This window comes from Vicugna pacos, chromosome 27 (genome assembly GCF_048564905.1).
Source record: "Vicugna pacos chromosome 27, VicPac4, whole genome shotgun sequence".
NCBI lineage: Eukaryota > Metazoa > Chordata > Mammalia > Artiodactyla > Camelidae > Vicugna > Vicugna pacos.
The window spans coordinates 3,677,629-3,691,398 of record NC_133013.1 but is presented as its reverse complement, the minus strand read 5'-3'; the positions used below and the strand labels follow the sequence as shown (position 1 = coordinate 3,691,398).

Here is a 13,770-nt window from a genome sequence, read left to right as displayed (position 1 = left end):
TAACAGCACAGCACCAAAATATGTTAAGCAAACACTGACAGAACCAAAGGGAGAAATAGTAACGTAATTACAGGAGGACATTTCAGTACCTCACTTTCAGTAATGTGTATCTCAATCAGACAGAAAAATCACTTAGGAAACAGAGGACTTGAACACCATACTAGGCCAAACGGACCTAAAAGACAAATAAACAACACCCCACACAACAGCAGAATACAGATTTTTCTCAAAATGTGTATTTTTTTCTTATTCTACTTAAATAGAATATAGGTTTATACGATGCTTTGTGATAGAAAAGTGGACAGGATCATGTCACTTCTATGCCTAACACCTTTCATTAGTTCCTATGTCTATCAGAAGAAAACCAAGGGCTTTTCAGCAGTGTCAAGGCCTTTCACTATATGGTTCTGGCTTTTTGTTTCCAGATACATTTTTCAGCACATCTATTTCCCAATTCTGTATCCCAGTAATACTGAGCTTCCTACGGTTCAGAGGGTTTGTTCTGCTGTCTTCCTTGGCTCTAGGTCTGAGAAGTTTCTCCTCCTGCCTAGAACGCTGTGATCTCTGTAACTTATACCCAATCATCCTCAAAGATTTAGCTTAGGTATCATTTCTAAGATCATGATGGCTGCTCCCACAGTATCCTGTACCTGCTCTCAGTACACCTTTTTATTACAGCCTATTAACTGCACAGTAAGCTCCCTGAGTAACATGATTTAATAACTTATTTACAGTTATGTTCTTAGAACCTAGCAAATTTCAGAGCCTCAATGAAGATTCTTCAATTTCTCTCCCAGTATTATTTAGATAAGAGTGTCAATTAATCTTACCTTTTTCTAGTACTTAACCATGAAAGGAAACAGATGTCAGGATACCTCTCAGTTTCTTAGCTATATCAGAAGCATACAAAAGAATATGCAAAGGCTCAATCTGGAGAACAAGAACATGGTATCAGAACCTGCAGGAGAGGATCTTGAAAAGAGAAGAGCTATCTTTATTTGACTGAAGATATTTGTATCTGTTACTTCAGAATGTATTTTGAGATGTTATTTAATCCTTAAATGCTTTTAAACACATGTAAATATATTTAAGTTTTAAGTCATATAGAAATATTTTCTCCCACTCCATACAGAAAATAGTATCCAAACTATATCTCAACTTCTAATTTCTGGTTCCACACATAAGGAGCTGGGAAGTCACTACTCCAATCCAGTAACAAGTAAAAGGCTGAAGAGACTAAAAAATTAACAACTCCTCCTGGATCCCTAAGGGAGGAACATAAGCAAACTGTTGCCTCTAAGGTCGCTGCTTACTGAAGCAGTTTCACAAGCAGGAAACTGTGACAGGATGGAAAAACCCACACTGTACTGACAAATTCTTAGACGCTCAGCATAGGGAAGATTATAGAGTTAAAAACTCTAGGGGCACCCAGTCTTAGGGGAGCCCCCACAATTTTTGTGAGACTTACCCAAGAAAGCTGACCAGGTTCTCACAGCAAGTCCTGGGAAAAATCCCCTCCTGTTTTCACAGCAGCGAGGGGAAAAGGGAACCACACTGAGGCACACTAGAGCCCTTTGCTCCTCTTGACAAGGACGTCCTTGGGCGAAACTAGTTTATCAGAGCCTAACCTACTGGGATATTATCCAACGCTTTCTTTCCCCTTACATCTCACCATCACATCACTGAAGGCCTATTTACATCAATTCCAGCTATTATGTCCAGCTAATTAAGAAAAAATTATGAAGCATTCTAAAAGGCAAAAAGCACTATTATCAAAGACAGAGCAAGCCTAAGAACTAGACATGCCAGGGATATTGTAATTATCAAACCAGCAATGTAAACCACATTGATTAATATACTAAGAGTTTTAATGGATAAAGCAGATAGCATGTAAGAACAGATTAAAATGTGAGCAGAGAGATGGGTATCCTAAGAAAGAACCAAAAAAAAAAAAAGAGAGAGAGAGAGAGAGATATCAAAAAAGACTATAATAGAAAGAAAAAAATGTCTCTGATGGGCTTAACAGTGAACTGGAAACAACTGAGGAAAGAATCCCTGAATCTGAAGATGTTATCAACAGAAACATCAAAAACTGAAAAGCAAAGAGAACAAAGACTAACAAACATAGAACTGGCTATCCAAGGACTGAGGGACAACTATAAAAAGTGTAACACACATAATGGAAATACTAGAAAAAGAAAGGATCACCAGAAATATTTGAAACAATGACTGAAAATGTCCCCAAATTAATATCAGACTTAAACCACAGATTCAGGAAGCTCAGAAAACACCAAGCAGGATAAATGCTCCCTCAAACCCTATACTTAGGCATATCATTTTCAAACTATGGATAATTACAGATAAAAGAAAAAATTCTAAAAAAAAAAAAAAAACTCGGGAGGAAAACAACTTGTTTACAGAAGATCAAAAATAAGAAATGTATCTAACGTCTCAGAAACCACAAGGAGTAAAATGAAATACTTAAGAGTACTGAGGAAAAAAAGAAAAGAAAGAAAACCCAGCAACCTAGAATTCTGTATCCTGTGAAATTATTCAAGAGTGAAGGAGAAATAAAGACTCTTTCAAGCAAATAAAACTTGTCAGTAGGCCTGCCTTGTAAGAAATGTTAAAGGTTTTTTAGAGAAGGGAAATGACAAAGATCAGAAACTCAAATTTACATAAAGAAAGGAAGAGCACTAAAAAGGAATAAGTGAGAAGTAAAATAAAAATGTTTATTGTTCTTAATTGAAATAGCATATAAGTTTGTTCAAAATAACAGCAACTATGTATTTGGTTACGAATACTTACATGTATGTGTACACATGCTTATGTATAAGTAAAATGAATGACTGCAGAGGTAGGAGGGAGATATTAGGGTAATCTCGTTATAAACTACTCACACTCCCTGTGACTTGACATAGTCCCTCTGACGTGATACAGATTTATTTGAAAGCGGACTAGGATTAAATATAAATGCAAACTGCAAATTCTATATCCACTGAAAAAAGTTAAAATGTAGGATAACTGATATGCTAACAAAGGAGAAAAAAATGGCATCATATAATATACTCAAGTAAAACCACAAAAGGCAGAAAAAGAATAGAAGAACTAAATAGGAACAAAAAACAAAAGCAACACATAGAAAACAGTAGCAAACATGTTAAATATTAGCCCAACTATATCAATAATCAATTCAAACATCAATGGTCTCAACGCACCTATTAAAAGACAGAGATTGTCAGAGTGGATCAAAAAACTAGATCCAACTATATGTTGTCTACACTCCAAATATAAGTAGAAAAAAAAACCATAAATACAAAACAGAAACAGACTCATAGACACAGAATACAAACTTGTGGTTGCCAAGGGGGTGAGGGGTGGGAAAGGAAAGACTGGGATTTCAAAATGTAGAATAGATAAACAAGATTGTACTGTATAGCACAGGGAAATATATACAAGATCTTATGGTAGCTCACAGAGAAAAAAATGTGACAACGAATATATATATGTTCATGTATAACTGAAAAACTGCTCTACACTGGAAATTTGACACAACATTGTAAAATGATTATAACTCAATAAAAAATGTTAAAAATAAATAAATATAGAAAAAAATATGTACCATGCTAACAATAATCAAAAGAAAGCAAGAGTAGCTATATTAATTTCAGCTAGCAAACTTCAAAGCAAAGTCAGTTATCAGGGTTAAAAAAGGGCATTACAAAATGATAAATGGTACCAAGATACCACCATCCTTAATATGCATGCCACTAACAACAGAGCATCAAATTACATGAGGCAAACAGTGATAGAACTGCAAGGAAAAATAGATGAATCCACTGTTACAGCTGGAGGCTTCAAAACCCCTCTATCAGGAATGGGCAGATCTAGCAGGCAGAAAATCATTAAGGACACAGTTAGAATCAATAGCACCATCACTCAACTGGGTATAACTGACATCTCTGGACTACCTCATCCAACAACAGCAGATTACACATTTTTCCCAAGCTCACATGGAACATTCACCAAGACAGACCCACATTTTGGGCCATAGAACACACCTTAACAAACTTAAAAGAATGTCTACTCTCAGACACAATGGAATTAAACAGTAACAGAAATACACCTGGAAATCTCAAAACATGTGGAGATTAAAAAACATTATTTCTAAATAATAAGTCAAAGAAAAAAATCGCAAAAGGAACTAAAAAATATTTTGAACTAATAAACACAACTTATCAAAATTTGTGGGATGCAGTGAGAAAGCAACTTGTAACACTGAATGCATTCATTAGAAAAGATCTAAAATCAATCATCTAAGCCCCCACCTAGAAAAAAAGCAAATTACATCCAGAGTAAGCAGAAGAAATAATAAAAGAGCAGAAATCAATAGAACTGAAAAAAAGGAAATCAACAGAGAAAAATCAACAAGTCAAAAGCTGGTTCTCCGAACAGATCAATAATAAAATCGGTAATCCTCTAGCCAGGCTGATTAAGGAAATGAGAGGGAACACAAATTACTAACATCAGAAATGAAAGAGGGCACATTGTTACAGATCACATGGGCATTAAAGGAATAATAAAGAAATTACTATAAACAAATCTATGCTCACAAATTTGATCACCTAAATGTATGGACCAATTCCTTGAAAGACAATTTGCCAAAATTCACAAGAAGAAATAGACAACCTGAATGGCCCTGTATCTATTAAAGATATTAAATCAATTTTAAAAATTCTAAAAAATAACCTTCCAAAACAGAAAGCACCACCACCAGATGCGTTCACTGGTGAATTTCACCAAAAATGTAAGGATGAAATTATACCAATTCTCTACAATCTCTTTCAGAGGACATAAGCTATACTGCCAGTCTATGCTAATAAAAGGCTTACCTCTCCTATCAAATGATACAATGCATGTGCAGTACTAAACACAATGGCTTGTCATACAGTAGGTGCTCAAGAAGATGTCAGGTATCATTACACAAGTTGTGTGTGTATATATATATATATATATATATATGTGTGTGTGTGTGTGTGTGTGTATATATGTATATATATATATATGTATATATGTATATATATATATATATGTATATATAGTTCATATATAAATAAACTGTTAAGTGTATCAGATCCGATATGATCCCTGAAAATTCTCCTACATTTCTGCAAGGGAACTGAAAAGTAAAAATAAACATTTTACATAAATGTAGTAATTTCATTCTTTCATACAATAGGTATTTACTGACTACCTTTTGTATGGCAGGCACTCTCATGAGGCTTCCATGCTAGTATTAAATAAGCCAGAAAACAAAGAAATCAATATGAAACCAGTAAAATGGTATTAAATCCCATGAAGTACAGTAAGGGGAATGGGGAAGACAGAACACATCCACTCTTTGATGAAAGTTGGTCAAGGAAGGCCTCCCTGGTAAGGCATCATTTAAGAGCTCTGAAGCAATTGAGAAAAGAAGCCATGTGGATATCACAGAGGAGGGTCACCGAAAATAGGCACAAGTCTTAAGAACACCAAATGTAAGGGCAAGAGCATAAAGCCAACGTAGACAAAGATGGGCAAGACAAAATGGAAAGGTCACAGAAGTAAAAGGAAGCTCATAAAGGGCCTTGTAGACCTTTTGATTTTACTTTGAAAGAGATGGGAAGCCTTTGAAAGGTTTTGAGCATACATAACCCAGCTTAACTTCCATCTTAAAAAGATCACTCTGGCTGTTACATAGAAAACACATTGTAAGGGGGTAAGGATGGAAGCAGCAAGACTACTGGGGAAAAATTTCATTCTTTTGGCAAAAGATGATAGCTTTAATCAGCAATTGAGAAAGGAGTAGTAGAGGTGGAAATGGTGTTGTTTTTTTTAAGTTGTTGAATTATCAGTATTTTAAAGGTAGAGTCAATAGGATTAGCTGCTAACATTACTGAGACAAAGAGAAATCAAGGGTGCTTCCAAAGTTTTGGATAAACGACAAGATAAAAAAAGAGTTGCTACTGATTAAGATGGCAAAAAAAGACTACAAGAGAAGTAGAGCTGAGAGGACAAAAAACAAGAGCTCCATTTTATTTTGGATTTACATCTGAGACTCAGACACACTGGGTACCTGAGTGTACAATTCAGACTCATGCCGGAGTTGGAGATGAAACTGCACAAGTGGTCAGAGTGTATGTGGTAAAGCTCTCACCGAGAAAGAACAGGCAATGGTTGCCTGAAGACTGCATCCTGGGTCATTCCAACATTCAGAAAAAACAGGCTTGCTAAATACTGAATCATAAATCACTTGATACATTTATCCTTGATTCCTTTATGTTAGTTATACACCTGAAAACGTAGTCTAAATGTTAGAGATAAGGTTGGGGAGTAACCATCAAAGCTAAGAAATCTGAAGTTACTAGAAACGGCTTTGAAATCACTAAGAAAATTAAAGAGTCTAAATTAATATGTGCAAAAAGACTACTAAATGGTAGATGTAAATTTAAACAAAGTCCAATACAGGTAATATATGTAATTGAATACAAAGATCTGGGCTATTGCGTTAGTTCTATTTCTAGGCTAATCTGTAAATTACCACGCAGCTGTTAAAAACTTTGTGTTTTTCTGCACTCTACATAATAAGTAACACTAAAAACTTCAAAAATCAAACAGGTATATTCTTTAATTTTATATAAATTACTATTTAAAATGTACTCAAGGTGTTCCCTAGTTAAAGGATGTCAAATGTAAATGTATCTCAAAGTGCTGAAAAAAATTATGTTTTAATAAAAGATGTTGCCATTAATCAAATACCCTAGTTAATTCTTAGGTTAAAAACAAGAATCCTTCATTACCTATTTTATAAATCAAGACCCACAAGATTAAGGTAGAACAAACCTTACTAAAAGCACAGCCTGGTCACGATTTCCATAGGTATAGGAATTTGCGAAATTGTGGCAGACATGAAGATTCAGAACTATATTCTCACTACTATGAATAACACTTCAGACACCTCTGCCAAGACAACATGGTGGATCTAATTTTCTGTTTCCTTCTACCTTAACATGGGCAAGTTAAACATATGACAGCTTGCCAAATTCAACCCACGACGTAACACCAGAGTCTCACCTGGAATCTTGTGACAAATGTCCTGTTGTGCCTCACACTCTTGCCATCCCTGGTTTTTACTACAGAAGGTAAGCCTCATCTATCCTTTTCCATTCTTTACTCTGGATTCACCCATCTAACCTATTCCACCGAGATTTCTACAAACACATTTATGATACAGGCTGTCCCCTGTCTTCAACTGCTTTATATAATGGTTCCTCAACCTCTCAGCCTTCTCTAAAGCTGACCTACCCTCTAAAGCATTTCTTATCTTGCAACCCTTTTATGCGAAGGTTTCACAGACCACTCAAACCATTACCCTTCTAATTCCTTATATTAAAAATAAACAATGCCCATCCTCCCAAACAAAACAAAACACAACACAACAGAAACACAACTTATACTTTAAAACTCATATTATCTATCTTCTACCTTTCCTCTCTGTACTGGCAAGTTAGACCCATATAATAAAGGTCCTATTATGCCCCAGTTATATTGTTGGCATGGTGACTTTAATGGTCGTGTGCACGATCTATCCCAACACTCTAGCCTCAAAATAATCGACTTTCTTCGCTTAGGAGTCCCTTATCTCCTCTCTATTTCAGCCAATCACTATCTTAGGCATATCAGACACCCAATCCACCTCTGATCATTATCATCTATCCTTTTAAGAGTTTCACTGAACTATCTATTTGACCCATCAGGCTTTTTGTAACCAACACAACACCTTCATCTGGCATCACAACCTTCCAACAGTGACCATCACCAATGACACATAAATTCAACTACACCAATGTTGACACTCTATGGACACGCCACTTCCCATCTGCTCTAATATCCAGCCCTGAAACAACATGCATCTTCAACTATTAAAAAGTCATTAAACTGCAAGTATGATAAGGTCTCTAACTTGAGCTAGCTACTCAAGTAGCATAAAACTCTCAATAATATTTGGTCCACTTCTTCATCCATTGACTCCAATAACTTTCCAAGTTTTCAGTCTTTTCAAATCCCCTAACCAAATTCTGTGTTCCACAAAAACATTAAAAAATGTTTCTTAAAAAGTTACATGGTCACAAAACTACAATGAAATATCACTTCATTCCCATTAGGATGGCTACTACAAAAAAAAAGATAATTCCAAGTGTTGACGAAAATGTGGAGAAATTGTAACCGTTGTGCACTGTTGGTTAGAATGTTAAATGGCATAGCCACTGCAGAAAATAATATGGAGGTTCCTCAAAAAATTAAACAGAATTAGCATATGATCCAGCAATCCTACTTCTGGGTATATACCCAAAGAAATGAAAGCAAACTCTCAAAGGTATTTGTACACTGCAGCATTACTCACAATAGCTAAAACAGTGAAGCAACCCAAGAGTCCATCAACAGATGAATGGATAAAAAAAAAAACATACAGATTATTCAGCCCTAAAAAGGAAGAAAATTCTGACACATGCTACAATGTGGATGAACCCTGACATCATGCTACTGAATGAAATAAGTAGCAAAGTAAGTGAAATAAGCCAATCACAGAGACAAATACTGCATGGTTCTATTTAAATGAGGTAAGAGTAGTCAAAATCATAGACAGAATGGTGGTTGCCAGGGGGCCAGAGAGAAAGGGTGAACGCGGAGTTACTGTTTAATGAGTGTAGTTTTGGTTCTGAAAGATGAAGAGTTATGAGGATGATGGTGGTAATGACTGCACAAAATCTGGATGTACTTGATACCACTAAATAGCACACTTAAAAATGGTAAAGATGGTAAATTCTGTCATGTGTATTTTACCCCCAAAAAATAACTGAAAAGGTTACAGGGACACATCAATTTAAGAAATAGATTTTACAGTCATTTCATGGAGATGTACAACGTACATCAGCATTTTAAAGGATTTCCACCATTTTCAGGAAAGAAGCCTGCATTTCCCAAACTTACTTAATAATCAAACCACATTTTCAAGAACCTATTATCATCTCAAAGGACACAGAAACAGTGGTGCGGCAGAACTAAATGACTGAGAAAATTGATAATTCAGGCACAAACGACTTTGACTTCCCCATTCTTAGCTACCAACACATTGAACATCGCATATCCATCTTTATCGCCTTCTTCTAGTTTCAGATGAGGTCTTTGCTCTTATTCAAATGCAACTCCCTACACATATATTCTTCATTCCAACCTTACTACCTCAAACAGCTTGCTTCAATAATTACCATCTCTCGTATTATCTTAAACTTCTTAATATCTCACAACTAAGCACTGAAGTCTTCTCTATTTCACTTAATAAATATTTTTCTTTAATCCAGAAAACTTTACCTTGAATTCCTAATATACCACTGCCCTTGTTGTTAAGGCTCTCACTGACTGAAATACTGAAGCCCTGGTCACCACATGGTTTCTCTTCAATCCTATCTCCCTCCTGCCAAAGTTATTAAAAATATACGTCTAACAAAGTTACTATCTTCTACTTAACAAATTCTTTACTGATTCCCAAGTGCCTATGAGAGACAGACCAAGGCCCTTCATATAGCATGCATGCACTATGCTGCTTTATAATTTTGCTCATGCTTCTGCCTAGAAGTGCTACCTAACTCCCAGTCACACTTCAAGACTTGACTTAGCCTTCCTTGATCAGCCCTATTTCCCTGCCATCTAGACTGGTTCCTGTTGCATTGGGGCACCTGAGTGCCCTGGTCCTCCATTACATTCACGTCCCATCCGAGTGTCCTTTTACCATAACGACTGAAATGATTTGCTTCTGGGTCTTTCACACTGAGTAGACTGTAAATTTCTGTAGTTCAGAAACTAATCTTACGCATCTTTGTATCCACAATACAGCACCTTGTACACAGCAGGCACTTAATAAATGATTGTTACACTGAACTCTTTCCTCATCTCTTTATTTCCCCAAAACTGCTAGGTGAGCAAAAATACTAAGAATCCAGGGGTATGCAGTTATCTTTCCAGACAGAAATCTAGTAATATATTATCAAGATTGAGGGGTATTTATTTGGTATGGAAAATATTAGACATGTGTGTCCTTATCTCTCAGTTTACTTTTTAAAGTATTATTCTCTTTTAACTGGAAAGTATTTTCAAATCATGTGATACCACTTAAAGCATCTAGAGCAACTTACAAGACACCACAGCCTCAATCAAGTTACACTTACATTCGGCTAGCTTCAATGTCGTCAGACTGAGATTCTCCTGATGATCTGTAAAATGCAATTGAGAAAAGTTAAACAACATATTCCATAGTCCCCAAAGGGGCAGACATGTTATTTCTGGAAGACAAATTTGAAAACGAGATTTAATCTTTAACAGTTTTAAAAGTAATCAAAGACTGACATGAGAAAAAAGTGGTCAGATCAGATTGCTATACAATACATTTATTTTAAGGGCTAGACTAATAAAAACTCAGTTCTTTTTTTTAAGGAAAGGAAACTGTAAACAATCTTATTTATATACCAACATACAAACCAGTATAATAAATCATAATTGTTCACAAAGTCAAATATTCATAATAAAAACTTACAACTACTGAAACTTTCTACAGCCAAGTATTGGTCATCCACAATATCAAAGGTATTCACTAGTATTCAGTCCCAAATATTAGATGAGGCATCAGTAAACTACTGCCTGGAATGACAAACTAAGGCCTGGGTCTGCACCTGTTTTGGTAAAGCTGTACTGGCACAGAGCCATGCTCACTCATTTACATACCGTCTACTGAGAGCAGGGCTGAGAAACTCCAACAGAGGCTTGCAGCCCACATCTAAAGTATTTACTATATGGCCCTTTAAGAAAAGCTTGCCAACCTCTGCTCCAGAATAATTCAAATTTAAATCCAATACCCTTAGTGAATTTTGAGACACGTAAGTTAGAGTTACCATTCTGACCACGATTATCTTGGTTCAATAATGAAATTAGCTTTCCCTGTAAATACACTGGTAGGAGGTACTACGTACGTGTCAAAAACTGTACCATCCTGGGGTATTAAACTTTTATTGTGGATAACCGTGAATTAACTTTAGTTATAAAATGTTGTCAGTTATTTTCTACTATTTTTTAAATATACTGAAGCTATATTAAAAATTCTAAATATGCCTTTTATTTTCATTTTGGGACATGAACTGATTTTGCCTACCCTACCACGCTGTTAAAAAATAAATTCCTGTTACTCTATTCACTTTTATAACCAGCATCAGTCAATATACATTAAGATGAATCAATATAATACTGATTTCTCACACTTTCAATTCACAAAATATTTTTAGAGGTCAAATGGTTAATTTTCAAAATGAAATTACAAGCACTTGATTTCTAAATTTATCACTGACTTGACACTTCAAATTTTGAACAACTTTAACAAAAGAATCAAAATCAGAGCCACCAGGGGAAAAAAAATCTGTGTTCCATATTTCTAAGCTTTTAAAAAAACTCACTTCTTTATCAGACTTTCAAAATTACCCCTCATTGCAGTGGTCCAAGGACAAGAATGCAAAAAAAAAAAAAATTAAAAAGAGTCCAGCAGCTCAAATATTTATTTTGGATCTTCTCTGCAGTATATTTACATTTTCAATTGTGCACAAAATTATATTAGAACTAAAAATTGGGGCATGCTGGAGGTGGCAGTGACTTGGCAGTGACACAAATGCAAAAATTTCACTCCACCCTCTCCCCCAGGGAGCAAGCAAATCACCTCTGTGACACACCTGGTCTCCACCAGCCTTGTGGGTAAGTACCCCAAGATTGCTTCCAAACTTGTATCTCTCAGACAGAAGAGCTAAAAAGTGATGATAACCCCATGTACCAGCTGACTCATTTTTGAAAGTGCGACCCTCCAGCATCAGATGTCATACTGTAAAGGAGGCAGAGCAGGCTGGCAAAACAAAAAATAAACCTGCTGGCACTAAGGGAAGAGAGGCAGATTAGAAGCTTTCAAACACGTAGGCAGCAACTTTCAAAATTAACAGGGAAAGAGAGAGAGGGGAAAAAATGAGGACACAATGACAGGGAAATTAAAACACTACTGCAAAAAGGGAAGACACAAGCAAGAAGGGAAACCAGTCTGAGTTTCAAAAGCACAACATGTAACTACTGCGAAGTTTTGAGATTCTGAAATGGGACAGGTTAAACATATCAAATGGTGACTACATTCTATTTCCCAGTGTCTGTTCCCTAAACAAGAGGCTATGTAAACATTAGCATCAGAATGTCTTCAAATTACTGTAAATATACTATACTATCATTTAATAGTAACAATATTAAAATGAGCTACCAAAAACCACTTATGGTCAGACCAAGTAATTTAAACCAATTCAGTCAACAAGAACAGAAGAGTAAAAAAAGGATTAAAGAGGTATTCCCTTAAAACAATCTATCCTAAACCATGTCTCTAGAACATGGTTAGCTTAAGTCGTTTTCTACTCAAAACGGAAATTGTTTTTTAATCAAGAGAGAAGTGAGTATACACAGCACTAGTGGGAGCACTTACCCTGCAGTGAGTAATAAATAATAGTACCTGCCTGAATAAATCTCTAGTCACTGTGCTTATTGTATTTTGTCCAGAATACTCTAAATAATTTACCAAAGGTTAGTCAGGATTCAAATTCTCAAAATTTTAAAACATCTAACATCTAACAATAGTTTCTAACCTTTATTTAGCCCCTGAAGAGTCTATTCTTTACTATCAAGCTCTTGAAAGAAAGGATCCAACATACTTGGTAATTTTACCAACTTCAGGACACACAATCAAAGGGGAAAAAACTCAAGAACTGTTAACATAGGGTAACCTAAAGTTTGTCAGAATAACAAACTGGAAAAGAAATTTTACAAATGAAATAATAGGCAAGTAACATTAGAAAATAAAGAATAAATTGTAGGCCTTGATTTAGATCACAGAAAATGTGATCACAAAATACCCACTAATCTGATTACTGCAGCAAGAGCTAGAAAATGAAAACGGAGGCTCACTTCCAGTAATACTAGGTACAGCTTCTCTAGCCTGCAAGCCACTCCTTTCACCTCCACTCTAACTCTCCTGGACAGAAAAGTGTCCTGGTTTTATTACCAAAGTTGTAAAAACTTCTAAACGAGTGTTTAGTCAAAACTCTAACCACATAAAAGGCACACTTTTAAATGCATATTGACTTTTTTCATAGTTTTTATAAAATGTTCGCAATAAAATGTTTATTTTAAAACTTGAAAATTTTTAGAAATTCATGTTTATTCATACAGATAGGTCTGGGGGAAAGGCACGAAATATTTTAGGAAAAAGATTAAATGGAGAAACAGGTCAACTCTTAGGTCCACTATTCTTAGCAGTCAGTATTCCTGCCAACTATACATTTTCTTCAATTTTTTTTTTACAGCACATATTTTACAATGACAGCCTTTTAAAGGCTGTAAAATAACATTCAAAATTACCTTTTACAAGCTGTGGCCATTCGGTGACATCAGGGTGATCACAGCTTTGAGTCACTGATTAAAAACAGGTTGTCACACCAGTCTAGCTGCTAACTTGATCTGAGCGTAGGTTTAATAACTCTAATAAATTAAACAAATCTTTAGTTAGAACACTTTAATATATTAACCCAATTCATTGTTCAAAAAATAATCTTCAAAGGTTCGAATTAAGTGTCAATGCAACGTTCATCAGGAGAGTTAATTACA

At 35.4% G+C, this 13,770-nt stretch overlaps 1 protein-coding gene across 6 annotated transcripts in view; it reads right to left on the bottom strand.

The window, feature by feature from the left end:
* The window catches only part of UBE3A (ubiquitin protein ligase E3A), a 78,934-nt gene that overhangs the window by 36,964 nt on the left and 28,200 nt on the right, over nucleotides 1–13,770 (bottom strand). For 2 of the 6 annotated variants that reach the window (XR_012064699.1, XM_072950645.1), the window contains exons 3-4: nucleotides 13,525–13,644; nucleotides 10,266–10,310 (exon numbers count right to left, since the gene is read on the bottom strand). The exons of 1 other annotated variant lie outside the window; for it this stretch is intronic. Coding sequence is in view for 3 of the 5 variants with exons in the window: in XM_072950645.1 (XP_072806746.1) it covers nucleotides 10,266–10,310; nucleotides 13,525–13,544 (65 nt within the window). In the remaining 2 variants the exon portion in view is untranslated. Of the gene's footprint in view, nucleotides 1–830; nucleotides 909–10,265; nucleotides 10,311–11,810; nucleotides 11,892–13,524; nucleotides 13,645–13,770 lie in introns of those variants that run through there. 3 more of the 6 variants (XM_031674793.2, XM_072950647.1, XM_072950649.1) reach the window with 3 other exon arrangements.